Genomic DNA, 25250 nt, shown 5'->3' on the forward strand with positions numbered 1-25250 from the left:
CCTGGAATGCCCACCCTGTATTCCCAGCAGGTGGCCCCTCATTCTTTAGCCCTCCTGTGAGAGGTCTCCTTAGCAAGTCCAGGCAGATATTAGCATTGCACCCATTGTTTTTTTTTTTAAGGATTTATTTATTTATGCATACAATAACTGGGATGCAAGGCCAGAGATGGGGGGCGGGGTGAGAGGATTCACCAGAGAGTGGGGAACAGAACAGGCAGATCTACAGAAATACACTGCTGAGGGGAGCAGTGGGTGAGACAGGAGAGGTCTGCTGCACCATGTGGTCAGCTCCCTGGCCAGGGATTGAACTCGTGCTGCAGTGGCTGTGGATAGCTTCATAGTACTGTGTCTTAACCCCTTGCGCCACCAGGGAGGCCCCCTGCGCCCACTGTTTTTATTTTATTTGTAATTATAGATGTATTCCCTGTCTTCTCCACTTGATTACATGCTCCACCAGCACAATGAATATATGTTTTATTCCCCAATGTATCCCCAGGGCCTAGAGTGGTATTACTACCTAATAAACATTTGTTGAGAGCATGAATGAGGAACGGATTGGAGAGCTGTAGCCTTGGGAGCCCTGTTGGAGAGTTTATTCATTTATTTAGTTTTACTTATTAAAAAAGCTTTAACTCCTGTGTGTGTGACATGTGTTCAATAAAAAATACATATCAGTGTGATGTATGTGTGTAGTGCGTATACACACCTGCATCTCACACACACACAAAACATAGGGATTTTATCCTGTGTGTATGAACTACCATAAATATGCTATTTTGTAACTTGTTGTGCTTTACTTTACAAAATGGAATAAACATATCTTCATGCCTATGTGTGAAACTTCCCAATTGGAAAATAGTCCTAGAAAATGGGCCAAAATTCAAAATCTAATGAGATGCTGGTAACAGGGAACTACCTAAAAATACTCCACCAGATGATTAAAAGTAGAACAAAGGTCAAAGATACATCAGAGAATGCTAACAGAAAGAAAACAAGGGCCAGATTTTAATATCAGACAAAAAGGAATTCAAGGCCTAAAGCACAAAGAATAAGGACAATTGTGTCAATGTTTTTGCTTCCAAGGCTTCCTCACAAACTTGTCTCTAACTCTTCTTATCTCTTCCCCAAGCCTTTCCAACTCATCTCATCATTTCTTTAGGGTCTAAATGCCTAACATTAACCAAAACAAAGAGACACCCTACTGATTGGGGGAAAATTTTTGCACACAATACTACTGATAATGGACTGATCACAAAGATCTACAAAGAGCTCACACAACTCAACAAAAATAAACCAGTCAAAAATCAGCAGAAGAGCTAAAAAGACACTTCTCCAAAGAGGAAATGTAAATGGCCAACAGGTATATGAAACAATGTTCAGCATCACTGGTAATCAGGGAAATGCAAATCAAAACCACAATGAGATACCATCATACACCAGTAAGAATGGCACATATTAAAAAAACAGGAAACAACAAATATTGGCGAGGATGTGGAGAAAAAGGAACTTTCCTACACTGCTTGTGAGAGTGCAAACTGGTCCAACCACTATGGAAAGCTGTGTGGAGTTTCCTCAAAAACTGCTAAAAATGGAGCTACCACATGACCCAGCAATTCTACTCCTAGGAATCTGCCCAAAGGACACAAAAACATTAATTCAAAAAGATACCTGCACCCCTATGTTTACTGCAGCACTATTTACAATAGGTGAGATATGGAAACAACCCAAATGTCCAAAAATAGACCACTGGATCAAGAAGCTGTGGTATATATACACAATGGGATACTATTCAGCAATCAAAAAAGATAGACTCATGCCATTAGCAGCAACATGGATGGAGCTGGAAAGGATTATGCTCAGTGAAATAAGCCAGAAGGAAAAAGGAAAATATCGGATGGGTTTCACTTATAGGAAAAATGCAGGGGAACCAAATAAGGGATGAGGAAAATAAAATAATTATAATAAATTAAAAAACAAAATTAACAGGCAACAACTAATCGAAGACACTATGCAGGGGAGCAGGAGGGAGAAGGATCAAAACAGGGGAGGAAATGTGTCCTTACACAAGGGACTATGGTGATGGTGCACAGGTGATTTGGTGATGGGAATTTTGCGGGAACTACATCCAAAAGGAGAAAGCATGCCTTGTACAAAAAGGAAGAATATGGGGCTTCCCTGGTGGTGCAAGGGGTTAAGCACAGCACTGTGAAGTTATCTGCAGCCTCTGCAGCACAGAGTAAACCCGGCTGGCCAGGGAGCTACCCACATGGCACAGCAGACCTCTCTTGTCTCGCCTGATGCTCCCCTCAGCAGTGTATTTCAGTCAATCTGCTTGTTCTGTTCCCTGCTCTGTCTTTGGTGAATCCTCTCATCCCCATACCTCTGGCCTGTACCCCAGCCCTAGTGTACATAAATAAGTAAATCCTTAAAAAAAATACTGAAAAGGAAGAATGATGTAAAATTTATATAAAATTAAATTAAATTATATAAAAAAATAAATGCCTAACAGGTGTGTGTCCTTTTTAATCCCTGGCCAGGCTGAGTCAACCCTCCTTGAACCCTCTACTTCTTGGTTTTCACCCTCTTTGGAAGTCTGAGGATTTCCTTCTGCCTCCTGTGGTACATCTTCTCAAGGACCAGCTCCCTTTTTCTTCGGCATGTTCTGTAGTTTTTCCTTCATTTTCTTCACAAGAATTTTGTGTATTGACTGTTTTCCTCTTTGAATAAATTAATTCTGCAAAGAGTAGGGGTGATTTTCCTCCCTCTTCCCTCACTCTATTTGTTGTGTGACTCCCAAAAGACCAAGAGTCCATTTCTGAGTGGATCTAAGGCTCTTTTCTCCTTCTCCAGCAACAGGGAGCTGCTGCAGGGAACCAGGCTCCAAGCCCCATGCTGGAGGGTTTAAATAATGTGCTAGTCCAGCAAGAGACCTTAGAAGGTTTCTGAGCAGAGGAGTGGCAGAATGCATAGTCTGGTCAGAAAGGATGAAGAAGGGAGACAGTGGGGTCCAGGAGGAGACCAGTCTGAAGGTTGCTGTCCCAGCACAGCTGGGCGAAGGCAGTTGCTTCAGGCATAGAGAGAAAGGGTCTGTAAGGTAAGGTTCCCAGCAAGACCCAGCAACACTTGGTGTGTGCTCTGGTGAGGACTGCTGAGCCTCCCTGGTAGATCTGGGGTTCTGTAGAGCAAGGTAGAGCTGATGCCCATGTTAGGACTTGGACGACAGAGGGAGCAGGGAGTGACTGGGGCTGGGAGGATAGAGTGGCTCAGTGCACTGTCCCTCCTTTGATTTTTTCTCCCTTCTTCACTGAGGGGGTGATGATGCTGTGAGAAGGAGGGCAGTGGAGAGAGAAAGCGAGAGAGAGAGCGACCCACAGACAGAGAGAAGAGACAGAGAGAAACTGGCAGAAGACTAATGAGAGCCCCATCATCAGGCTGGAGAAGGAAGAAGAACCAAGGAGATGACCAGAGAAGGAACTTTGGGTGAAAGAGTGGTGTGAGGGTGACGGGCAAGTAGTGTTCTGCAGCTGTCAACCTGAATTCAAATCCTAGCTCTACAATTAATCCCTGTGCCCCTGTTTCCTGATCTGTTAATCACAGACATTGCTGACATCATAGCGTGGTAGGGAGGATTAAATTCGACAATGTATGTACTTTACTTAGAACAATGTCTACAAGAACAGGGATTTGGCAAAGTTCAGTTTCTTCCCTGAACTGTGTTTGCCCTCTTTCCTTCTCAGGAGCAGATATTTATCTGACCAAAAGCTGGGTAGGTTTAGAAAGTCATCACTTCACTTTGGGAAGATTTTCTTCTGACAGACTAATCCTTATTTATTCTTATGATTGCATGGAAAGCCCAAACAATCCAGAAAGAAATTGCTGGAAATTTTCTTCTCAGAAAATCCCTCTGAGAATCCAAACGCAAACCAGAGACTGTTTGGGGAATAGAGAGCCAGGTAACTGGAGCTGGGATGATGATGTGTGAATCACCCCCTTGGAGGGAATCAATTTCCTTACCTATGAAACAGGGTAGAGGCATTGAACTAGATCAGATAGGTTGTCACCAAATTGCTATTTTTGAAGTTGGACCTTGATGGTTTGCCAACTAAAATGGATAACTATGGCCACACTTCAAGCTAGCAGAAAGAATGAGCAAAATAAACAGACTTTTCTGAATTTTAAGTTTTTTCTTTATTGCTTTTTCTTAAACCGTTAACACCTGATACTAGCAGATAACAAAATGAGGGTTCAAAGGACAAATAAATATTGACAAGGTAACCAGGAGAGATTAGTGTCCTTGTACTTCAGTGGACGTGTGGGGTTTGATGGTGGTTTTATGTTATGAACACGCCAGACAAAGCCCTCTTGGCGATGATGTTGGTTCAAACTGTCATGGCTTCTTTTTCCACTGCTGTATCTAGTGACGCTAATTGAGTGCTCACCATGTACTTTACATGCATTATCTCATTCGATCTGGGAGGTGATTGATAGTATCCTCATGTTACAGAAGAAGAAACTGATGCTTAGAGGAGGTTAAATGTTTGTAAGGTCACAGGGCTCACATGGCTCTTGCAGTAATTTGTTTTCGTCTTTTGGGAAGAGACCTTTGACCGTAGTGCTGGGGATCTGAACCATATCAGCCAGTCACAACACCCTGACCCTCTGGAAACAGGGTTTAGACATGGCTGAGTCCATGAACTAGGCACAGCCAATCAGGGCTCTTTCCTGGATTGTTGTGTGGGCACTGGGCTTACAAAGGTGGCCGGGTTCCTCTTTAGAAGAGAAGCTCTGCTACCGTGAGAGTGAAACCAACATGAAAAGTGAAACAAATAGTGATGAGAGAAGGAAGAATGAATGCATGGATGTATGGAAGGATGGCTGGAAGGATGGACAGACAGGAGGATGGTTGGTGTTGAGTTCTCTGTTGTAGCCCCCAATGCTGTGGCTTATTGATCCCATGAATGATCACAATCACCTTACCAGGTATGTCATACCCCATTTTTGCTTCAGTGAACTTGAGTTGAACTTCTGTCTCTGATAGCTGAAAAATCTCGATTAACTAGAACATGGTGGAGTCAAGACTCAAACCCAGAATCCAACGTCTTAACTTCTCTGCTATGATCATCCCTAGCATTGCACATTGATCTCTTAAAACATCTCTTTAAACCACTTCCTCTTGAGCAACACCCTATAATTTTTAAAATCACTGCTCACCTTCCTGAGTCACCTTTCTTTTTCTGAAGTTGCCCTTAGTCCCTTCCTAAGGTTTGGGAAATTCCTCTCGTTTATCAGAACACATCAGTGCACTTCTCTCAAGCTGGGTGTTTCTGGGAAGCTTGTTAATTGCTCTACTTTCTGTTGAGTCCTGTTAGCACCAGTTTCATAAAGCAGCATTGTCCACCCTGGCAGTTCATGCTGGCAAATGGCAGAGCCCAGCTTCAGAACCGAGATGACCTGTCACCAAGGCTGCTGTGCTTGCTGGGACAGCAGCCCCCTCCAGCCTGTGGGAGGTGTGGGGGGCAGGGTCTGCAGACAGGTGCAGGTGGCCGGGCTCCCACTCAGGCATCAGGTCTCAGGAGCCACAAGCCACTGTACATGCTCTCTGTAAGTAGCTGAGGGTCAGAGAGGTGAGAACCCAAACCTGAGGCTCAGCAGTGCTGGGAGATCAAGATTGGTAGCCTGCTTTCAAAAGGATACTGATGGTGGTGGGGATGGCAGAGAGTTGGGGGCACAAGGAGTGTTTGTTCCTGGCCAGGTGCCATGTGGAATGACCCAGGTGAGTGGTATGGATGGCAACACCTGATCAAGAAGCAGGAGGATTATGTACTGGGGTTTCTGGCCACATACCTCTTCCTTTTGAGCTCTGGGAAAAACTCAAAATTGCAGCTATGGAGGAGAGAATGTAATTTGGAACTGTTTAGGAAAAAACTCCAATTTTCCCTCCTGAGTAGGGAAAAACCTAGTTGTTCCCTGCAGTGTGTTTCCCCTTGCACATCTCTTACCATCACAGGGACGCCTCACTTCTGACACTACTTAGCAGAGGCAGCATCAGACTGCACAGGGTCATGTGTCAGATGTGAGTTCAGGTTAACCTCTGGGCTTCTGACACAGGGGCTAGAGCCTGGAGACCCCAAAGATGCCTTCCTCAGGTCTGATTAATTTGCTAGAGGGGCTCACAGGACTCAGGGAAAGACTTATGTATATTAGCCGGTTTATTAAAGGATGTGATAAAGGATACAGATGAACGCCAGAAGAAGATCTACACAAGTGAGGTCTGGGAGGATCCTGGGCACAGGAACTTCTGTCCCCAAGGAGCTGGGGCATGTCACCTTTCTGGTGTGGCTGTATTTCCAACCTGGAAACTTTCCCAACCCCACACTCTTGGGATTTCATAAAGGCTTTCTCACCGAGGCACAATCAATAATTAACTTGGTTTTTTAGTCCCTTTCTCTTCTCTCCGCCAGATAAGGTTGAACATTCCAAACTTCTAATCCTGACTTGGTCTCTCTGGTGACTAACAGCCATCTTGGAGCCCCACCCAGAGTCAACTTAATAGAACAAAGATGCTCTTATCACTTAGGAATTTACAGGGTTTCAGGGGCCCTTGGTATCAGGGGTCAAAGACAAATATTAGAACAAGAGTTACTCCTAGTGCTTTTATCACCTAGGACATGATAAGAGTTTTAACAGCTCTGTGCCAGGAAAGGAATGGATGAGGGCGGAGACTAATTTATATTTTCTATTACTGTTATAGAGGAGTTGAGGCCAAAAAGATTTTAAAATTTCTCTTCTGTTGCTTCCTGAACTGACCTTTCTTCTTTCTCCTGACAACACAGACAGCAGCTGTCCGTCTTCAGCCTGCCCAGTGGAGTGGGTGGGGTCACAGGTGGGCGGGGAGGGTGGGGCTGCCGGGTGGGAAAGATGGAGCCCCAGCCTAGAAGGTGGCAGCATTCACGGCCTTCTTTCTTCTTCAGAGGAGGGAGGGAGGGTGGAGAAAACAGTGCAACGGCTCCTCCCTCTGAAGAGCCCTTCTGAGTGCCTCCCCAAACTGACACTGGCGAGAAGGAAGTTTCTGGTGATAGTGGTCAGAGCTGGGTGTTTAGAATGGTAGCAAGTCAGCTTCTAGGTTTGGGGGTGGGCATGGCGGATTTAGAGCTTTGTCTACAGCTGTGGTATTGACGGATGGAGAGAGGATGCTGGTGGTGAGGGACTAGTACCTCCATCTGCCATTCATCATGCACCTGCTCTGTGTCAGGCACCAGGAATGCCCAGAATGAATGATGCTCAGTGTCTACTTCCCAGGAGCCCAGTCTGGGGAAAGACATATAAATAGTCACAATTAGGGCCTCCCCGGTGGCGCAGCGGTTGAGCGCGGGGTTGCGAAGCTGCCAGCAACCTCTGCAGTGCCAGTTCGATCCCCGGCTGCTCCCCGGCCACCAGAGGAGGGTCCCACATGGCGCACAGGCCTCTCCTGCCGCCCGCTGCTCCCCTCAGCAGTGTACTTCGGTCCTTCTGCCTGCTCTGCTCCCCGCTCTGGCTCTGGTGAATTCTCTCACCCTCCCGCACTTCTGACTTACCCAGTGCTTGTATAAATAAGTAAATAATAAATAAATCTTTAAAAAAAATAGTCACAATTAAACATACATGGTGCTGTATATGGTGGTGGGCAAGGATCTGCAGGAGTTCATGGGAGGAAACCCACCTTTGTCTAACACTTGATCTTGTGTGTGTCTACATGCATGTGTGTATGTGCATGCGTGCGCGCATACATGAGCATGCTGTGGGAGGCTGGGAGGAAGATTCAGGGATGCTGCACAGAGATGGTCTTTGAGCTGAATTTAAATGGTGATTAGGAGATTGACAGGCAGACAAACTGAGGCAGGACTTTTCAAGAGAATGAATGGCATAGGCAAGGGCTCAGAGGCACACAGGGGGGGACATGCTTAGATTTGAATTTTGAGATCCCTTTGGTGGCAGAATGAGAAGGAGTGAGAGTGTGGGGGGCAAGGTTAGAGGGAAGAGAAGAGACCAGATGTGTTTGTACAATTTTAGGGACAAGGTGATAGGGTGGGGTCTCAGGCCCAGTGGACGGAGCCAGGCAGTCTTTCGAAGGCAGAAAGGATAGATTGACTTTCTGGGCAGCTGGAGGGCAGTGAGGGGAAGCCAGAGTGTGGAGGGCGGCTGAATTTCTGGTTTGGCTCATTGGCTGGATGGTGATGTTATTTGTGGCATAGAGGAGGTGGGAGATCTGAGCAAGTTTCAGATAGGCTTGTTTTAAATCCAGGCCAGAGTGCATCTGAAGACAAAAGGACAGGAATTCACTGAAGATGCCAGATCAGAGCAGGAGAAGGTGGGTTTCGGGGCATGGGGTGAAGTCCAGAAATGACACCAAGGGCTGGGCGTGGGTATGGGGAGAGGATGGGCAGAGACTGATGCTGGTCTGAGTAAGACTCAGAATGTTAGGGCTCTTGGGGATCCTCATGGTTGGTGCTGATAGAATGGGTTTAATACTGTTACCACCTGTGTGCAAGACATGCCACCTCCTCATGCTAATTGTATGAACTTGAGAGCAAACCTCCCTGAGCCTCAGTCTTCTCTTCTGTTAAGTGGGATATGATTGTACCAACTTCCTGAGGTTGTTGCATAAATTAAATGAGATAATACATGGATATCTCCTAGCTCACAGTAGGTGCTCCATAACACCAGTCTGCACCCCTCCAGCAGCAGAAAATGCATGACCCTGCAGGCAGGGCAAATCCAGGAAGACCCAAAATGGGTTCTCTTGTGCTGATCATGCTACACTTGACTAGATTATCTAATGCTGTTTGTTAAGATAAAAGATTTCATAGCATATTTTGGGGGCAGGGGAATAATAAAAGGGATCCTTGCAGGGAACAAGTTAAGGCTCAGAGGTATGGTGCAATTACCCATGGTTGCCAGTGAGTCAGAGGTGACGCCAGGGCTTAAAACTGGGGCCCCAGCAGTGAGGCCATTTCTCTTTCCACTGAACTGCCTGGGGGGAAGGGGTAAGTGGGCAGGGTCTTGCAATGTTCAGCCACTCATTTAGTGACCAAGTTCCCTTCTGCCCCTGGATCTAAGACTGTTAAAATAACCTTTGGGTACCTGGCTTCCATCTCAGAAGTCCACCTGGGCTTCTCAGCAAAGACTGTCCAGGAAACACCTTAGATGTGAGGCACCTTAGATGTGCGAGGGGTGTGGGTGTGGGAAGACTCCTTGGAGATGAATCAGCACTGCCTCCTCCTGTGTGAGTCAAGAGCAGGCCAAGCAGGGCCAAGTGGAAGGTTCAGGAGGGAGGGATGGAACAGGAGGGAGGCACTGGCCTGTAATGACACTTTTCAACCACTAGGGGGCACGCATCAAGCGGGTAAAATCCCACCGCGGATGCTGGGAACCGCAGCGAGCCCAAGAGAGGGCGTGGCAGTAAAGCCAGCACCCAGCTTCTCGAGCTGCGCTTGGGCAGAGGCCCCGCTAGGCATGTGCCCACTGCCTGCCCGTGTTCTGGCTTCTCTGCCTTCCTAGAGAAGTGGAGAATGTAGAGTGGGATCGAACTCTAGGAGTCTTTCTACCCAGTCCCTCCCTTCTGCAAGGAGAAGCTGCTCAAGATCACACAGCAAGTTAGTGGCAAATTAAATGTGATTTTCACAGACTCAGGAATATGGCCCCTTGTTCTGGTTAGGGGCAGACCGGCAGGTAGCGAGCTTAGTAATTAGCGACTCTGGCGCAGGCTCTCTCACTCACACCTCTAATTCCCTTTGTTTCTGCGACTGTCTTGCTCCCCCTCCCCCAACCCCCCCCCCCCTTTCTGTCTGACTGCCTCCTTGTCTCTGCCTCTGCCTGCATCTCTATCTGCTGGGCCCCTGGAACGAGTTTTTTCCTGCTTTTAACCCCCAGGGATTTGTAGCTCTCTGAGGCTGTTTTTCAAACTGTGTGTCAGTTCCACTCTTGGGATCTAGAGAAATTATGATGTGGTTGTAAACTCAGTGATTTTTGGAGGTGAGAAGGCCCTCCTGGTTCCTAAATTCTACCACCCCAGCCCTTAGCACTCAGTAACCACAAGCCCTGCTTGGTACCTAGTGTGGGCAAGATCTTATGCTCAAGCAGAAATGAATGAGGCCCAGCCCCGCACTGAGCTCACCGTTCTGGGTGAGGGCAAGAGAAGAAAAGTGTGCAGGTGATTCAGTCTGGCGTGGAGTGCCCTAAGTACACAAGAACAGGAGAGCTTTGTGTGGGACAGAGCAGGTAGGCCTGGCATCTGGTTGGGCCTGGGAAAGGTTCCTTGAAGTAGGTGGCACTGGGCTGGCCTTTGAAGAGTAAGTGGGATTTCTGCAGGAGGAAAGGTGGTGAGCGACCACTTTCTGAGCAGAGGAGTCAGTATGAGCCCCAGGTCCTGGCCCTACCAGGTGTGTGTCCCCTTATGCTCACGGCACTGTCAACCAGGAAGTCAGGTACATGTGTGGGAGGTTAGAAAGAAGAGGTATCCAGAGTCAGACACCTCACTGCCAGGCTTTGGGGCTACGTCTGTGGGGACACCTGTGGGGTTTTGGAGCAGAGGAGCCTCTGCTAAAGTCCCCTGTTAAATGGAGGCAGTGCTGTGAAAAGCAATGTGTTGCTCCCCATTGGTCCTTTCTGGGGTGGAGGGGGAGTTGTGAAGGATTTTTATTCCAAATTCTACCTGAAATAGGTTTTGATGGCAAGGGGCAGAAACATGAGGGGTTCAAGTGCCTTGGGAGGGTGGGGACCCTGGGTGGCTATGTGAAGCTGTTAAAGAGGATGGATGCTGGGACCCCAAGGTTTAACTTCATCTTCTCCCAGGCCCAGGGTGACCCTCAGGAAGAGAGCCGTCTGGCTTCTGGTCTGATCCTCTGTCAGTTCTCAGCCTAATGCTCCCTGGGGTGGCCCCATGAAACATCTCGTGCTAGTTCTCTCTCTTTGGGGCTGGGTTGGTGTTTCCGCAGCTGCTCTGGTCCTGGGGGAGGAGGGCGGTGCCCGCTGAGTCACTGCCTGGGCATTTGGGCCTGGAACCACTGGTGAGTCACCGAAGACTGGGGTTGGGGGGGGGGGGGCCTGGGAAGGGGAAGCCAACTGCTGTACATCTGGAGGGGGGAGGAGAGCTGAGCAGCTGAAGGGCGGTGCCCATTTGGTCTGGAGACAAAGAGCAGTAGGCAAGAGAGGTGGGGAGGGGAAGCGGGGAACTACTGTCCCCTATGCTGGATCCTAAATGGCCTCAGTGTCTGCTTTCTCTTCTGGTCTTGGGAAGAGCCCGCGGGGCTGGGGTGAGGGAGACTGTAGCTGTGGAGAAGAGGAGGCCTGAGTTTCTGTTTTCCCTTGCAGACCTCCTTGGGGCTTCCTGACGCCACACAGAAAGTTTCTCACCCACTGTGATTGTGAGATTGTAGACATAGCGGTCTCCATCTGCCCCCTATCTCCTCCCTGGCTCTCTTCCTTCCCAAAGGGGGCCTTTCAAGGTATTTTCAAGCACAACCACTTTCCTCATTATGTCATTAAGAAGTATTCTGGTGCCAGCTCTTAAGAGTAACTTGGTTTCCCCTACTCCCTGAGGCCCACCTGCCTGGCTCTCTTCCTCAAGCCCCCCATCTGCCTTCTCTGCCACCCTGCTTTCTAAGGGTGGCCCCAGACTGTTACACACTCATGCACACACACACACAAACACACACAGTGGGGTTTGGCATGTCCTGCAGCCTCTGACACATGAATGAGTTGGGACTTGCAGGCATGTCATGAGAACAAGGCCTGGCATGTGTCCCCAGGCCTCACCAGCTGGGCTGCCTCCCTCAGCTGGGGCAGGCTGCCCCTTCCCCACATTACCACTCCCCCCTTCCCATGACCTGGGTGACCACAGACTGCCCTGATCCGGTCTGGGGCTCTCCTGGAGCTGGTGGCCAAGCTCAGAGGGAGGAGGGGGCCAGGCTGGAGTTGTGCAATGGCTGGCGGCCAGGCTTTGGTGGGATCAGGTTAGGACAGGTTTGGTTTCTTGGAATGCCAGGTTGGGGGCCAGTGGGCCTGGCATATAAACCCCACCCTGGGCACCTGCCACTTTGCTCGGCTTCCTGAGTCTCTGCGCCATCTGGCTTGGTGAGTGCCTCTGTCCTTAGCTGGCTGGTGGGGAACCCTGTGGTCTCTGCCTTTGTGCCTTTGTCTTGATCTCCTAGTTTTCTTTCTGGCTGACCTGGGGCCTCTCTGGGTGTCTTCCATTTGGGCCTTCTGTAAAGTGTTGAGTTGGGGTAGTTCCCAGTTCCTCTGTGAGATCTCACTTTAGGGTTACTGAGGTCTTCGCTAGAGTCCCTCCATCTGGGGTGCCTCTCTGTGGGCTTCAGTCTGGGCATCTTTATGCAGAGGGCCTTCTTGGGGTCTGGATCTAGAAGAATGGAGCACGTAGGTGAATGGAGGTGTTTTAATGAGAATTCTGAACTTGTTTAATTTCAGTTTTAGTTTTTTATAAAGTCTTGAATTCTAACAGAACTAAGGAGCAAGAGCCTGGAATGTGAAGGGTGGGGGCCCTGCCCAGAGTAGTTACATGGACCCCCCTGCAGTTTCCTGACTTCTCCCATCTCCCCTCCCCTTTCCATGGCAGGGCTGGCAGGATGGGCTGAGGTTTCCCTGCCTCGGGCACCAACTCCCCTGGCCTCAACCTCCTGAGCTGGTGTGGACTTTCTCAGAGACAAGGCTCTGGGCAAAGTGGCTCTGTGGTGTGTCCTTGTGTCCCCAGGTTGTGTCCTCATCCTGGGGCACTGGACATTTCATTTCTTTATTCTAATCCCAATAGGATCCTTCCTGAAGGGGAAGGTACTCATTTGCCCCACCACGCCCCATGTCTTATGGTCTCCAGTTTGGAGGGACACATAGTCCCTACCCTGTGAGTGTCCCTAGTCTGAGGGAGGAAACATCGCTGCCAGGGGACTTCCAGTTATATGTGGAAAATGACTTGCACCCTTAGGTTGCAGCCATGACTACCACCAGTGACTAGTGGGCCTCTCCATTTAAGCCACAGAGATGCCATCTTGTGCTTACATAGAGCCCACGGGCCTGGGAGGGAGCTGTACAGAGAGGATTCCCAAATGGGATTCCCACTGCCCTGTCATTTCCCTGCCCACAGACACTCAAAAGGGGGAGCCCTGCCCTTATGGGTGTGCTCCAGGTATGATCAGAGGAGACATGAGGCCGTCTTTGGTGACTTCCATGCATGGGGGAAGGTTTTATATTTTCTGTCAGTGTCTGGTGGAGGGTGGCCCCTGCCCAGGGGGCCACAGCCAGGGGGCGATGCAGCCCCTGCTTCCCATTCAGAGGAGGATTTGGGGCTCCGGGGCTAGTGGGTCCTGCAGGCTGGGCTGAGGTGTCTTTATCAACTGCCGTCTCTGTAGCTCCAAATCCAAGATGTCCAGCCCCCTGGAACAGGCACTGGCTGTGATGGTCACCACCTTCCACAAGTACTCTGGTCAAGAGGGTGACAAGTTCAAGCTGAGCAAAGGGGAGATGAAGGAACTTCTGCACAAGGAGCTACCCAGCTTTGTGGGGGTGAGTGGGGTCAGCCTGGGACAGGGAGGGTCCTGGTCTGTGAACGTGGGGGTGAGGGCTAGGTCTCTTCTCCCCCATTCCGGCGTGCCTGCTGATGCAGATCCAGGGCGGGGTAGAGCCCTTTATGGCCCGAGAAATGTTGCAGTGAGCCCAGCTGTGAAGGCTGTTCCTGGCTGTTTCCTGCAGCTTCCCTGAGAAGGATGTGCTGTGAGGGCCGTCAGAGTCCTGTTCTAACCCCTCATTGGAGAGTCAAGCAAATCAGAGAGGGGAAGTAACTAGTCCAGGATCACACAGCTGTTTCTCACACCCTCATTTTTCATATTTACTTGCCCAACAAAGAAGGTATGTGCAGGAAGAAAAAAGCCAATCAAGATAGGCACCCAGGAACATTTTGCAGAGAAATGTAGTCAACTCTTGCCCTCCCCATACCCTCCTGGATTAATCCCCAAATCAGTTCTTAAGTTTTGAACTTGTCAGGTGTGTCCTTTCCTATAACAAATTCTGGGGTCAGATTTTCTAATTTGGTTTCGTTTTGGCTGTTTTTTGTTTAATTCTTTAAAAAAGGTATTTATTTATGCATGCAAGAGCTGGGGTACAGGCCAGAGATGTGGGGGTAAGAAGATTCACCAGAGACAGAGTGGGGAACAGAACAGGCAGACTGACTGAAAGACACTGCTGAGGGGAGCAGCAGGCGAGACAGGAGAGGTCTGCCACACCACGTGGGTTGCTCCCTGGCCGGCCAGGGATCGAACTCGTGCTGCTGAGGTTGCGGATTGCTTCATAGTGCGGTGCTTAACCCCTTGCGCCACCAGGGAGGCCTTTGGCTGGTATTTAAAAATATTTGCCTTTTCTGAATTCAACTTGCTGCAATAGGGAGTGAGGTGGTGGCCCCCAGAAAGACTTGGTTTCCTTGCCAGCAAAATGGGGGCAGTGAGCCCCACTTTGCTGTGCTCCTATGGGGAACAGAGCAGATTCCCTGCTTCAGGGGGGCCTGGCTCCTCACTCCCAGCAGGGAGAGCTGGATACTCACCAATGAGGGGCTCTCAGTTGCTTCTGGGGCTCCTGCCTACCACTTACTGGTTTCCCAGCACCAGGGGAGAGCTGGGCTGTCCCAGGGGTGTGCTCCGTGTGAGGTGGGGGTACACAGCAGGCTGGTGATGACCCCCCTCTCTCGGTTTCAGGAGAAGGTGGATGAGGAGGGCCTGCAGAAGCTGATGGGCAACCTGGATGAGAACAGTGACCAGCAGGTGGACTTCCAGGAGTATGCTGTCTTTCTGGCTCTGGTCACTGTCATGTGCAACGACTTCTTCGAGGGATATGCAGATCGGGTCTGAAGCAGAGCTCTCAGCCCCTGCCATGAGTTTCAGGCTCAGGAGGACTCTCTTTCCCTTTTAGTTTTGTACTCAATAAACTTTTTAACTTGTTGATAGTAGTTTAATTGCTCAGTTATGCCCCGTAACCTGACTGGTGCAGCTGGGTGCTGGGCTCTGGGGGTCTCCTAGATCCCACCTGGACCCTGACCTCCAGAAATCTTCCCAAGGCCAGAGCTGTGCCTTAGGTCCCAGATTGCAGGATTTCAAATTAGAAATTTGGAAATTGAGATAATTTGCTACAACATACATGTGTATTTGCCAAATAAAGATATTTTAAAAGGCAAATACCATCTGCTGTCACTATTATTTTATTAAAAAAGAAAATACCCACCAGGAAGGAAGGATGTAATCTCCGCAGTAAGGCCTGCCCTTCAATGCCATGAGCAGCCAATCATGCAAGGAGCTGCTCAGCGACTTTGTGCAGGCCGCAGGCCATAGGCAGTGTCCTGTGTGCAAATCTGTATTTCTGGCTTTTTAAATTATTTATTTATTTATTTAAAAGATTATTTATTTATACAAGCACTGGGTACAGTTAGAAGCGTGAGAGGATGAGAGAATTCGCCAGAGCCAGAGCGGGGAGCAGAGCAGGCAGAAGGACCGAAGTACACTGCTGAGGGGAGCAGCGGGTGGCAGGAGAGGTCTGCGCGCCATGTGGGATCCTCGCCCAGTGGCCGGGGATCGAACTGACGCTACAGAGGCTGTGGGAAGCTTTGCAACTCAGCACTCAACCACTGTGCTACCTGGGAGGTCCCATTTCTGGCTTTTTTTAATCAGCAAAGTTTTACTCCAGTGTTGTTTCTGCTCCTAAGTGACTCTGAAATGCAAGAAGCTAACACACTTGTGTAAAGGCAACATGGAGGCAGGCCACTGAGACCATCTCTCAGACAGGAGGCCCTGCTCAAAATCTCCCCCAATGGGAGGGCAGTGGGAGTTTGGGATGAAGAATAAATGAACCTGCGCTTAGCTCTGCCCTCGGGGCGGCCGGGGGTGGGGTGCCTACCTGGTCCATCAGACCATCCAGCTGACAGCCCAGAACTCCTGCCGTGGGAAAGCTTGGATATGTTGTACCTTCATCAGCCCCCTCCTCCCTCTCCAACTAATTGGCTGCAGCTGTGCTAGGCTCCAGTCTCTGGTCTCCAGCAGTCTCCGTCTAGAGGACTTTCTGCTGTTACCCATCATGTGGTATAAAGCCATGGCTATGAACTGCAGAAGGGGTGGCAAATGGGGGTCCTGGTGGTGGCCAGGGGTCCCTGGGAATGGCAACTCTGGACTGCTGGTGCATTTCTGTTATTTCCAGACTATGGTTCACTCTGGAGGGGAGTAGAATGTGGTGCTGGTGGCCTGGGCCAGCAGAGTGTGGAGTTAGGGGTGGGGAGGGCCCAGGCGGGGTCAAAGGATCTGGACAAGAATGGTGAGGGCCAGACAGGAACCTGCCCTGAAGGTGGTGGGCAATGTGGCCCCCCACAACAGAACCAGCTCCCAAAGTGGCCCCGTAGGGAATAGCCCAGTGGGGTGACCACTCAGGGCACCAGGCCTGGGCAGGCTTAGCTGAGCCCAGGGCCACAGTGCAAGATGTTGGGGGAAGATGGTAAAGGAGGGTGACAGACACTGGGGTGTGGACGCTCCTTGGGGTGGCCATCTGGTCCAGGTTGGGCAGGCAGGTGCTGGATCATGGCCGATGGGTGGGCCACACATTAGTACCAGTTTAGCTCATTCAGTGCGGGAAGGTGGCCCTGGTTCATCTCCACAGTCATGATGCCCTGGCTGCAGTCCCAGGCTTCAGGGACTTTGTCCACTGTGTACTAGAGCTTGAAGCATCCCAAATGCTGGTTCCTCAGCTCCTCCAGCTCAGGCCACAGCTGGATGTCTTTCTTGGCCTTGTTGGCAAAGAGCAGGTGGCTCACCTTGTGGTTGTGTGGGTCGTTCATGATGGCGCGGATTCCTTGCAACATTGGGGTGATGCCTGTTCCTCCCATGATCATGCCGTGTTCGTCACTGTCCTGACTTCGGGGGCGGATTTCTCATCTGGATGGATAGCTAACTTTGCTCTCCCCCGTAGCTTAGCAGCCTACTGGGGCCCCAGGACTCAATGGTGTCTCCAGTGTTCATGCTCGCCAGGCACTGGGACATCTTCCCTCCAGCAGGAAACTTGGAATGGTGTCTTTGAAGTAAACCTTGACAACCAGGTCCATGGAGCCCTTGTTGTCATCACTGAAAACAGGCCGAGTGACCAGATTCCCATCTATTCAAGCAGGGAGGTCAAGGTAGAGGCTGAAGGAGAGGCCCAGGATATGTTGGGGTGATGGTGGGGTGAAGCGGACTCCCTGTGTGTTACAGCTGATGATCACCCTGTTGATGAGCCACAGTGGGTACTTGATGTCGGGCTCTCCAGGGTGATGGGGGAGGGGGTGATTCAGGGGCGCTGAAAGGGCTTTATGAGCAGGCTGTACAGGAACCAGACTGGGGAAGGGATCACCTGGCCCAACGTGCTCAATTGGGCCCCCAAATCTGTATTTCTTGTTATATTTGCTTCAGATTGACTTGCTGTAGTTTGGGTTTGTTCTTCTCTTTTGGTTTCTGCTGAAGGCTGTGAGGAACCAGTTCACATCCATGTTTTGATTTTTTTTTCTTTATTTTTTCCTCCAATGATAGCCAATGTTGCCACATATTCTCTACTCTATGGCACATCAGATGACAATTTGACCAAATGCTTTGCCATCTTATACCAAAGGTCCCCAATTTTCCAGTCTGCAAAGGTTAAAAGATTCTGTTTTAGTTACCGAATTCTCTACCAGTTAAGAATGCAATTCAATTGTAAGTTGCAGAACACCTGACCAGAAGTGGTTTTAAAAAATTAATCTTTAAATACCCTACACAATAAGAAGTCTGGGGTATGCAATTCTTGTTTTGCTCAGTGACTAGGGCCAATGAACTAGTTGCTACACAACAATCTGGCCACACTTGGTGAATTAAATTTAACTTATTACTTGCAAGATTCTGAGATCAGGTAATAGTATTCTCACTTGGCATTTCCTATTTGGTTATAGAGGATATTTGGCTACAATTTTTTTTTTTGAGGACTTCCTACTATATTTTGTTTGGGTTCCATTTCCGTGGTCTTTTTTTTTTTTTTTTTTAAAGATTGATTTATTTATGCATACAAGAGCTGGGGTACAGGTAAGATGGGTGGGGGGGGTGAGAGGATTCACCAGAGACAGTGGGAAACAGACTAGGCAGACTAACTGAAATACCCTACTGAGAGGAGTAGCGGGCGAGACAGGAGAGGTCTGCTGCGCCATGTGGGTTGCTCCCTGGCCAGCTGGGGATTGAACTCATGCTGCAGTGGCTGCGATTGCTTCACAGTGTGGTGCTTAACCCCTTGTGTCACCAGGGAGGCCACATTTCCATGGTCTTATGTGTTACTTTTTTTTTTTTTTTAAAGAGGCATGTATTTTTATTTATTTATTTGTTTGTTTGTTTGTTTATTTGTGCATGCACTGGGTACAGTCAGGAGCGCGGGACGGTGAGAGAATTCACCAGAGCCAGAGCGGGGAGCAGAGCAGGCAGAAGGACCGAAGCACACTGTCGAGGGGAGCAGCGGGCAGCAGGAGAGGTCTGCGCGCCATGTGGGACCCTCCTCCGGTGGCCGGGGAGCAGCTGGGGATCGAACCGGCGCTGCAGAGGCCGCGGTCAGCTTCGCAACCCAGCGCTCAACCGCTGCGCCACCGGGGAGGCCCTTATGTGTTACTTTTAATATTTTTTGCTTGAGGTTTTATTAAGATTAGAAAATGATGAACTATTTGCATGATCCATTGGACAGTCTGGTTTCTGCCTGGTTCTAAAGGGACACATTGCTACTTTCCTCCTCCTCTTCCATGTTACATAATTTAGATGTTTTTTGCCTTGATATTCATTGTTCTGTTGCTATATAATGACCTTTCATAGTGGATTTGGTGTTGATAAATTCTTTTAGTTTTTGCTTTTCAGTGAAGTGCTTATTTTACCTTCTATCTTTTTTTTTAAGATTTATTTATTTTTATTTTTTTTTTTTTTAGAGGCATGTTTTCTTTCTTTCTTTCTTTCTTTCTTTCTTTCTTTCTTTGTTTTGTTTATACAAGCACTGGGTACAGTCAGAAGCGCGGGAGGGTGAGAGAATTCACCAGAGCCAGAGCGGGGAGCAGAGCAGGCAGAAGGACCGAAGTACACTGCTGAGGAGAGCAGCGGGCGGCAGGAGAGGTCTGCGCGCCATGTGGGACCCTCCTCCAGTGGCCGGGGAGCAGCCGGGGATCGAACCGGGGCCGCAGAGGCCGCAGGCAGCTTCGCAACCCAGCGCTCAACCGCTGCGCCACCGGGGAGGCCCAAGATTTATTTTTTACTTATACAATAGCTGGGGTACAAGCTAGAGGTGCAGGAGGGTGAGAGGATTCACCAGAGACAGAGTGGGGAGCAGAGCAGGCAGACAGACTGAAAGCACTGCTGAGGGGGGCAGCAGGTGCGATAGGAGAGGTCTGCCGCGCCATGTGGGAATCTCCCTAGCCAGCTGGGAATTGAACCCGTGCTGCAGAGGCTGCGGATAGCTTCACAGTGCTGTACTCAACCCGCTGTGCCACCAGGGAGGCCCTTACCTTCTATTTTGGTGTTAATCTTGTTGGGTAGGTGGCTCTGGGCTGGGAGTCTTTTTCTTTAAGTACCTTCAATATCTCTTTCCAGTCCTTTCATGTTTGTAATGTTTCTGTTGAAAAATCTTTTTTTTTTTAAAAAGATTCATTCATTTATGCATACAAGAACTGGGGTATAGGACAGAGGTGTGAGGGGGTGAGAGGATTCACCAGAGACAGAGTGGGGAACAGAATAGGCAGATCTACTGAAATACACTGCTGAGGGGAGCAGTGGGCGAGTCAGGAGAGGTCTGCTGCGCCATGTGGGTAGCTCCATCTCCTGAGCCATGTGGGTCAGCTTCCTGGCCGGGGATCAAAATCATGCTGCAGTGGCTGTGGGTAGCTTCATAGGTTGTGCCTTAACCTCTTGCGCCACCAGGGAGGCCCTCTGTTGAAAAATCTATCTGCTGATAGTCTGATTGATGTTCCTGTATAGGTTACACTTTTTTTCTTTTGACAGTGTTAGGATTTTGTTTTTTTTTCATTGATTCTCAACAACTATATTACTATGTGTCTTGGTGGCTATGCAGTAGTTTTGTTTTGTTTTGCATAGAACTGGGGTGTAGGCCAGAGGTGTGGGGGATGAAAAGATTCGCCAGAGACAGAGTGAGGAGCAGAACAGGTATTCCTGTTCTGCCTAACAGTTGACTGAAATACACTGCTGAGGGGAGCAGCAAGTGAGACAGGAGAGGTCTGCTGTACCATATGTGAATTAGCTCCCTGGCTGGGGATTGAACTCAGGCTACAGTGGTGATAGTGTTGAGCTTTAACCCATAGACCACCAGGGAGATATAGTAGTATTATTTTTCTTGGAACTCTTTAGGTCTCTTGTCTCACAACTTCTGGTTCATTTCCAGGGTGAGATTGTGTCAGTGATTATTTCTTTATTTTTATTTTTTTTAATAGAGGCATGTTTTATTTATTTATTTGTTTGTTTGTTTGTTTTGTTTATACAAGCACTGGGTATAGTCAGAAGCACGGGAGGATGAGAGAATTCACCAGAGCCAGAGCGGGGAGCAGAGCAGGCAGAAGGACCGAGGTACTCTGCTGAGGGGAGCAACGGGCAGCAGGAGAGGTCTGCGCGCCATGTGAGACCCTCCTCTGGTGGCCGGGGAGCAGCCGGGGAGCAGCCGGGGATTGAACCGGCGCTGCAGAGGCTGCGGGCAGCTTCGCAAATCAGCGCTCAACTGCTGCGCCACCAGGGAGGCCCCTGTGATTATTTCTTTAAATAGGGTTTCTATGCCTTTCTTTTTTTCTTCACCTCTGGGATCCCCCGTGATATAAATATTTTTTTTTTCTTTAAGTTGTCCTAAGGAGTTCTTATACTGTTTTAGTTTTTTAATTCTTTTTTTCTCTACCTTGGTCTATTCTTGTGTTCTCTAGGATTGTGTTTTCAAGTTCACTAATTTTCTCCATTGCTTCCATTTGTCTGATATTAAGGCCTTTGTATTTTTAAAATTAGCTATAGTTTTTTCACTCTGTTATTTCCAATGTGGCTGCCTCATATTTTCATTATATTTATTCTGTTGCTGTTTTGTAGCCTTCATTTTTTTTTTTAAAGCATTGCTAAGGCTGTTGCTCTGAATTCCCTTTCTGTCATGCTGCGCAACTCCACTGAGTCAGAGCTCATTTCATTTTTCTTTTTTTTTTCTTATTTTTTGCTCTGACATTTCTACTGTGTCCTTCTTTCTCCTCATTTTTGAGTGTGTGTGTTTTAGTAAGGATATATTTTCAACTGTTGTTTTTGCAGTTATTGAATGGTTGGGGGCCCAGTAGTGGGTTTAAAAGAGGACCGGGGCAATAGGTGTCAAAGGATCACCTCCTAAAGATCTAGGAAGCTGAAACTCCTGTTGTAAAGCATTTCTTTGTAGGGGGTGGCAAGTGGGTTAGATATCTTTTTTTTTTTTTTTCAAGATTTATTTTTATTTATTTATACAAGCACTGGGTACAGTCAGAAGCGCGGGAGGGTGAGAGAATTCACCAGAGCTAAAGTGGGGAGCAAAGCAGGCAGACTGAAGTACACTGCTAAGGGGAGCAGCGGGTGGCCAGAGAGGTCTGCACGCCATGTGGGACCCTCCTCTGGTGGCCGGGGAGCAGCTGGGGATTGAACCGGTGCTGCCGAGGCTGCGGGCAGCTTCGCAATCCAGCGCTCAACCGCTGCGCCACCGCGGAGGCCCTGGGTTAGATATCTTAACCTGGGGTGTGGTGTGGCAGGTATTTCAGCTATCTCAGCCTGGATTTCTGTAATTGTCTTTTCTATAAGGAAGTCCAGGTATTCTGACCCTATTCAGGCTAAAACTGTTCTGTGTTGTAAGCCTCAGATTCAAGTCAGTAGTCCTTGCTCTGTGCCCTCTCCTCTGCAGCTCTCCTGCAGTGCACTCTCCATCCCAGATGCCTGCTCATGTACCCCCTTATCTAGTGCAATGCTGAATCATAGGACACCCAATGTTGGCATGTGCCCAATTCAATAGCAGTAGGGGGCTCTATACCACAGCCACTCCTCTTTCTTTTGGGTTGTACTGATTCATTATTACTCTAAACAAAGTTCATTTAGCATTTTCCCTACCTCTTTCAGTCAAGCTGATGCTCCTGTTGTATACTCTGATAATCAGTTTTTCCTGTAGGAGTTTTGCATTTTGTTTTGTATCAGCTTTGTTGTGAGTGTCTGGAGGAGGCAAGGAGCCCAGTGTATTCACTCTGCTGCCATCTTGCCAGATTCCCAGATGAAAGTTGGAGTTGGAGTCATTGCAAATTTCAAATTAACTCAACACCCAAGGTAGCTCACTCAATATACCTGGCATTTGATGTTGGTTGTCAGCAATGAGCTCAGCTGGGGCTGTGATCTGGAACACCTAGCCATGACCTCTTTGTGTGGCTTGGGAGTCTCAGAGCAGCTGGGTTCTGAGGAGTGTCTTCAAAGTGAGTATCCCCAGTGACCAAACGAGAGTTGTGTGGCTTCTTAAGATTAATCTCAGGAATCTCAGGACATTGTTTCTGCTGCCTTCTATTGATCAAGCAAATAATTCTGACTGGCCCAATTTCAAGGGGAAGAAAATTAGGCTCCATCTCTTAATGTGAGGAGCAGCACGCACAAAACTAACAGCAACCACTTTTGGAGACTGGATACCACATTCTGCCATCTAATGACCACAGTTCACATCCCATTCACAGGCAAAATGCACTGGTTTCCTTCCCAAGACACACAAAGTCTCATCCTATTTTGGCATCAAGCCCAGGAACTTGTTAGGTAAGTCAGGTTCAGATATGGATGAAATTTCCCAGGTGTAATCCCTCCATTATAGCTTCTCAAGAATAAGTTCTCTGGATTTGAAGATCTGTGAACAACACATTCAATGTAGAATGGCAAGCCAGGGATAGATAACTGCAACAAACACTCCAATTCCAAAGGCAGAGGTGTTAGATTAGAGGCACAAAGTGATTGTGGATCCATTACAATTATGAAATTGGCTCAAATACATGCCACCAGATTCCTGATTAGGGTCTGGGTCTGTTCTCTATAAATGGTTCTTCTTTGCTTTAGCCTCTTGATTTCATTTGCTGAGTTAAATCTTTCTTTACCACAAGAAATGACTGTGCTTGAACTGAAATGACTTTCTCGCCTGCTTCCTGCTCATAGGAAGTCAAAGATCCAAAGCTTCTTTTTGTTTTGAACTGTATCCCTCTCAGTTCAAGGTGATAAAATTCCTTTAAAATGTGTGGCATTCCTGTTTCAATTTATTGTTCACTTAATTAGACAAAGCCACGCCTATAAATCTCTTTGAGAAGGGCTCCCCTCCACCTTGGACTGAGTATCTGGGTGCTGTGAGAAAACGACCTTGAGTTTTTCAAAGGCCCATGTGTTTCAAAGGGTCTAAAGGCACACTTGTAAATTATCAGAAGGCTCATTGTTTATCTGAGAAGATCTATAAGATCTAAGAAGACTTGTTCTGAAGTCTTTTTGAGGTCTCCATGAAGGGTCTCACTTTGACTTCATCTTCCCTTTTCATTGGCAGGACCCTGGATCTGATCTTTGAAGTCATTTGTTACTCTGAGAGCCATTTGTTAGCTGGAAGATGGTCCTGGGCCCTCTGTTTCCTCTAAGTTCTGCTAACAGATGGAATCATCCCTTTCACAGTTCACTTCTTTCTTCACATATTTTATCAGAGGCAGCCAGACAACGTCAATCAGCACTTTCTGTATTCTAAGAGTCTCCTTAGCCAGAAAATACTTTTCTATTTTTTATTAGGTGCTCTTTCTATTTTCCACATTATCACAGACAATAGTTTTTTCAGACATTTCGCCACTGTAGAGAAGGAATTTCCTTTTCTTCGGCCTTCATAACAATTTTCTCACTGTCCCTAAATGATTACTAACAACTTCGTTGAGATCCTTCTAGCAGGTGCTTCTGGCATTGCCTGGTCTCAGAGCCAGTGGCACCAGCATTTTGCTCTTGCTGGTCTCTGATGAAAGATGCATGGAGGCAGCACATACCAACTTTCAAAACTTTTTCTACTCCTTCTTCTGTCATCACACCTAGGCTTCCGTTTGGTTTGCATCCAAGGTCCATCAGGAGACAGTTTGACCAAATATTTTACCCTTTCACAACAGGATCCCCAACTTTCCAGCCTGTATGTATTGGGTCCTCATGTCTCACTCCTTTCTTTCTCAACTTTGACAATTCCACATTTTAAATTCTTTTACATCAGGACTCCACTTTCAGATACAAAGTTCTCCACCAGTTAGGAATTAATTCAGCCACGAGGCACAGAAAACCCAACTAAAACAACTGCTTTAATTGTCTTATATAACAGGAAGCCTCTGGAAGGAAGTTTAGGATTGGTTCAGGGGCCCAGAGTTGCCATTTGTCTCCGTGTCTCTTCATTTTTCGGCTCTGTAATCTGTACAATAGCTGCCTCCCACATGCTTGCTGCTGCACCATCACAAAATGGCTCTAAACCTCCAGGTCTCACCGCTCACACTCCAGGCTGGAAGACTGAGGAAGGACAAGGTGCAAAAAGCTTTTTCCTTAGGAGACTTTATACAAAAAGCACCTTCCGGGCCTCCCCTGGTGGTGTAGCGCTTGAGCGCTGGGTTGCAAAGCTACCTGCAGCCTCTGCAGGGCCAGTTTGATCCCCAGCCACTAGTGAGGGTCCCACATGGCGCAACAGACCTCTCCTGATGCACCTGCTGCTCCCCTCAGCAGTGTACTTCATCAGTCTGCCTGTTCTGTTCCCCGCTCTGGCTCTGGTGAATTCTCTCACCCTCCCGTGCTTCTGACTATACCCAGTGCTTGTGTAAATAAATAAATAAATCTTAAAAAAAAAAAAAAAAAAAAACCACCTTCCCTTCCCAGAGATTTCCACCTATATGTCTTTGGCCTCTACTGTAATATAGCTAGTCTTAACTGTAACTATTTTTAGTTGGGTATGTTTGAAAGAAAAAAAAGAGTTTAATAACAAGGAAAGAGGGGATGGATAGTAAACAAGTAATAGACTGTATTTTCCTGAATTGTTTTCTTAATTCCCTGAAAAATTCTGATACTTGGGAGCTACTTATAGAGTTGCTCGGACTAGAATTTGCCAGAGTGGAAAAGGGCTGAGTAAGAAGGTACTGAAATAGCCTGCTTGTTCTCACTTACTGTCCTGCCTCAACTCCTGTCTGGGGTTGT

The 25250-nt window shown here is 48.2% G+C and overlaps 1 protein-coding gene and 2 pseudogenes across 5 annotated transcripts; 1 reads left to right on the forward strand and 2 right to left on the reverse strand.

The window, feature by feature from the left end:
• Positions 1–1027: 1027 nt before the first annotated feature.
• LOC119236846 (transcription elongation factor A protein-like 8) lies at positions 1028–4996 on the reverse strand (annotated as a pseudogene).
• Positions 4997–9457: 4461 nt separating this feature from the next.
• Positions 9458–15168, forward strand: S100A2 (S100 calcium binding protein A2). 5 transcript variants are annotated; one of them, XM_054691258.1, is made up of 4 exons: positions 9605–9632; positions 11350–11483; positions 13398–13551; positions 14733–15168. In XM_054691258.1, exons 3-4 carry the CDS (start codon positions 13411–13413, stop codon positions 14883–14885), a joined length of 294 nt encoding a protein of 97 aa, XP_054547233.1. In that variant the 5' UTR covers positions 9605–9632; positions 11350–11483; positions 13398–13410; the 3' UTR covers positions 14886–15168. The 5 variants fall into 5 exon arrangements, with proteins under 5 accessions (XP_037355791.1, XP_054547233.1, XP_037355792.1 ...); XM_037499894.1 differs by lacking the exon at positions 11350–11483 and having other exon boundaries at positions 9458–9632; XM_037499895.1 differs by lacking the exons at positions 9605–9632; positions 11350–11483 and adding an exon at positions 10985–11045.
• Positions 15169–16313: 1145 nt separating this feature from the next.
• Positions 16314–18801, reverse strand: LOC119236847 (NADH-cytochrome b5 reductase 3-like; annotated as a pseudogene).
• Between the last annotated feature and the right edge of the window lie 6449 nt (positions 18802–25250).

Source organism: Talpa occidentalis, unplaced genomic scaffold, assembly GCF_014898055.3.
Source record: "Talpa occidentalis isolate TD23 unplaced genomic scaffold, MPIMG_talOcc4v2.1 talOcc4.9, whole genome shotgun sequence".
In the NCBI taxonomy this organism is placed as follows: Eukaryota; Metazoa; Chordata; class Mammalia; order Eulipotyphla; family Talpidae; genus Talpa; species Talpa occidentalis.